Here is a 3,553-nt window from a genome sequence, read left to right on the forward strand (position 1 = left end):
TTGAATTCTAATTTTACTCATCAATAATTTAAAACTAAATGTTTAACCTAGGATCTCCAGGCTCATCGACATCTAGTCTAAACTCTGATAATAGAAATAATTTTTGTAAGACTGTTAATGCTTATAATAGTGGTCTAACCTCATCCCAAAACAAAAACCCGAGTAAATTTAACTATATTTTAATCTTTAATAATGGTAACTAGGCGGAAATTTCAGTAATTTTATTTTTTCAGTGTCTGATAAAGTAATTGAGAAAATATTCAGAGAACTTGAGTTGATTAAACACAAACTTAATTGCAACGGAAGAATGATTAACAAGCTTCTCGTTGAAAAGGAACCAAAGAGCTCTAAATTAGACGTTGATAATCTAAACTTGCCATGCAAATCCATTGAATCATTGGAAAACTTGGAGATATTTATTAAAGATAAAGATAATCAGCTCAAATTGGTAAAATATTAAAATAAGAAATTTTGCCAAGAACGAGACTTATAATTAGTGTGCCAAGTCCCACGAGGCTTACTCTTGATACACACTTCAACTAACAGAAATGCATCATTTATGTTTTGTTTAAATTTCTAGATCTCGTATCTTGGAGGTTTGGGCGGACGAGACGTCGGTGATGCTACGCGTAGAGTTTTGGGAAAACTCATGCATGATTGTTTAGCAGAACAATTTAATTGGAAGGGTAAGGATAAAAAACCTTTCCATGTACTAACTGCCAAAGATGCTGTTATATGTAAGTTCTTGTGGTCATAATATCAAAGTCGCATTCTAATATAATTTCTATCAATTAGGCGCTGTAAGAGCCAATAATAGCTTCAAAAAGGTTGAAGAGGCAGAGGTGGAATATATAATAAAGGAGTGGCTAAAATAAGCAAAGAAAAGAATGTTGAAGAGCAAGGGAGTGGGTTTGACTGACCCGTGAAGTCTTAGCTGACGCGCTACCTACAACTACAAAACATTTGTATGCAATTAAACCATTTTCACTGAGAAAAAATAAACTTAAAATTTAAAAAAAAATGGTTTTTTCTACAATTATTCTACATTGTTGGAATAAGCCTATATTAAATGTGTCTAGAATGCATTTGGGGGGGCGGCGGTAGAGGGGTACTGAATAATTGACACGAATATATAACGTTATCTAAACGTGTAAATGTTGTTTCTTTGAATGGAAAAACCACGTTTAAGCACGTGTCTAAAATATAAACAACACTATTATTTAACGTGACATACACGTGTTACGATTGGGTCTAGTCACCTTAATAAACACGTGCCCACTCACGTGTTTCTATCTGTGAAAAAAACGTGTTTTACACGTGTATTTGCTACCTGGGTAGCACCCCCCAACGGCAGGTTTCTATTCTAAGTTATTAGCAGCCCCCAAAAGCAGGTTCCAAATCACAGATATTCGAAGCCCCCAACGGCACGTGATCAAATCCCAGATATTAGAAGCCCCCAACGGCAGGTATCAAATCCCAGATATTAGAAGCCCCCAACAACGGGTGATAATATCCAAGATATATGAAGCCCCAACGGCAGGTATCAAATCCCAGATATTCCTATATTCATATCCAAAATATTAGCAGCCCCCAACGGCGGGGTTCAAATCTAAGATATTGGCAGCCCCCAACGGCGGGGTTCAAATCTAAGGTATTGGCAGCCCCCAACGGCGGGGTTCAAATCTAAGATATTAGCAGCCCCCAACGGCGGGGTTCAAATCTAAGATATTAGCAGCCCCCAACGGCGGGGCTCAAATCCCAGATATTCACAGCCCCCAACGAAAGGTTTCAAATCCCAGCTATTAGAAGCCACCAAAACCACCAACGGCAGGTGATAAAATCCCACCTATTAGAAGCCACCAACGGCAGGTGATCAAATCCCAGCTATTAGAAGCCACCAACGGCTGGTGATCAAATCCCAGCTATTAGAAGCCACCAACGGCAGGTGATAAAATCCCAGATGTTAGAAGCCACCAACAGCTTGTGATCAAATCCCAGATATTACAAGCCACCAATGGCAGGTGATCAAATCCCACATATTAGAAGCCACCAACGGCAGGTGATCAAATCCAACAGCCATTCACTGGCTTTCAATTTAAAGGACGATTTTCGACAAACTGTCGTCAGCAATTTGGGAATGGTTTTTTCCGCATGCGAATGAGATTTTAGTTCCTAATCGGGATAATTTACATTTAATAAATTATTATAAGATTGGCAAGTTAGAAGGCACATTATAATTCAATTATCCGTTTTTAACAACTGCTCTTTGTTAAGATTATGGCCAAATGAATATTAATATAAAAGAAGTGTGATTTAATCCGTGTACACACCGTTAAGCGACTGATTTGCTCCTCGCGTAAACATTTAAAGATAATTATTAAATCTTACTTCTTGGGCAGCTTGATTACCGAACCCAAATTCCATTACCTAAGCGTTATCCTCAACGCACATTTCACCAATTATGCTTAGAAGACGTTTTTCAATCTCGGTTAATTCTACGGGGCTTTTCTTCCCACCACCGGTCCCACAGGCTGAATTCTTAATTGCAGCTGCCTTCCCTTTGGTGTCCGATTTCCAATCAGCCCATGACTGAAGCAATAAACAATAGTCAAATGACTGTACTTAACACAAAACCACGTCAAAGGTGTACCAACCTTCTTCCATTTTTTCACGTCTTTCACTGCACCAAGTGCATCCGGATTTAACATCTCTGCCAATTGAGCCCACGATCTATCTTGCGCGAATTTTGTGTATTCCGCAGATAACCTCGCAGAAACTAATTCAGGGTGAGCCTCAAAATGGTCTAGTATAACTAGACGTTGTTTTTCCGATACGTTTATCGCAAGTGAAGCCATTCTCATCTTTAAATGTAGAAGAAAGTATTCCATGAATTTATAAGATATATTCAAAATTCATGAAAATTTTATTTTCATGCAGCATTATGACATTTATATTTTCGACTTCTTTGTCAGCCTATTTGAATTAGTTAAGAAACCACTTTATTAATTACAAATGCAGACTATGTGGATAAACTAAGAATTGGATAGTTAACTACTATTTAATGTAATGTCATTTAGTAATTATAACCAAAAAGCCTATTATATGTGAGAGTGGAAAATGTCATCACATGAGATTATTTAACTTAGGTTTACCGTAAAAATAGCAACTTCTTCACCATTAACTCGGTAAAGCAATAATAGTATTAACACAACATAACATATAAACACTATTTAAACATATTTTCATAGTTAACAATAAAATATTCAATTGTTACTTATAATTTTTGTGGATTTAATGGCCTAAGATGGGCGTCTTGAGGATGTTGGTTGCGATTCACTTGTCCTATATTTCTTGGCAAATTTTGCCGACCACCTCTAGGTCGGCCAACAGGCCGCCGTATTTGCGGCTGTGCGGCGGGTTGTTCCCTAAAATTCTCCTGGTCCATTTCTTCTGGTTCTAGAGGCGGATCTTGGTCCTCTTCAACCTGGTCTTGTGGACGGTTGATATTATCATGGGGGGGGGCTCGAACAACTGGGCGTCGCCCTTCATAAAG

The 3,553-nt window shown here is 38.0% G+C and overlaps 2 protein-coding genes across 2 annotated transcripts; one reads left to right on the forward strand and one right to left on the reverse strand.

The window, feature by feature from the left end:
• Positions 1 to 239: 239 nt before the first annotated feature.
• LOC149645022 (uncharacterized) lies at positions 240 to 924 on the forward strand. Its single transcript, XM_089850363.1, has 3 exons — positions 240 to 448; positions 581 to 737; positions 796 to 924. Exons 1-3 carry the CDS (start codon positions 308 to 310, stop codon positions 873 to 875), a joined length of 378 nt encoding a protein of 125 aa, XP_089706489.1. The 5' UTR covers positions 240 to 307; the 3' UTR covers positions 876 to 924.
• A 1,503-nt stretch (positions 925 to 2,427) lies between these two features.
• Positions 2,428 to 2,855, reverse strand: LOC149645023 (uncharacterized). The gene is made up of 2 exons (XM_089850396.1): positions 2,655 to 2,855; positions 2,428 to 2,589 (listed from the first exon to the last, which is right to left on the reverse strand). The coding sequence occupies exons 1-2, from the start codon at positions 2,853 to 2,855 to the stop codon at positions 2,428 to 2,430; spliced, it is 363 nt and encodes a 120-aa protein (XP_089706522.1).
• Positions 2,856 to 3,553: the final 698 nt, after the last annotated feature.

The sequence above is a fragment of the Phalangium opilio genome, unplaced genomic scaffold (genome assembly GCF_054372755.1).
Source record: "Phalangium opilio isolate 3A_F unplaced genomic scaffold, DU_Popi_V2 ptg000090l_1, whole genome shotgun sequence".
In the NCBI taxonomy this organism is placed as follows: domain Eukaryota; kingdom Metazoa; phylum Arthropoda; class Arachnida; order Opiliones; family Phalangiidae; genus Phalangium; species Phalangium opilio.

Bases quoted from the DNA above. Each gene is read 5' to 3' on its own strand.
- LOC149645022 (XM_089850363.1), top strand. From the start codon at position 308: ATGATTAACAAGCTTCTCGTTGAAAAGGAACCAAAGAGCTCTAAATTA. The intron at 449-580 runs GTAAAATATTAA...TTAAATTTCTAG, and splicing joins AAGATAATCAGCTCAAATTG to ATCTCGTATCTTGGAGGTTT. The intron at 738-795 runs GTAAGTTCTTGT...TCTATCAATTAG, and splicing joins TGCCAAAGATGCTGTTATAT to GCGCTGTAAGAGCCAATAAT.
- LOC149645023 (XM_089850396.1), bottom strand. From the start codon at position 2,855: ATGGCTTCACTTGCGATAAACGTATCGGAAAAACAACGTCTAGTTATA. The intron at 2,590-2,654 runs GTTGGTACACCT...TTATTGCTTCAG, and splicing joins ACGTGAAAAAATGGAAGAAG to TCATGGGCTGATTGGAAATC.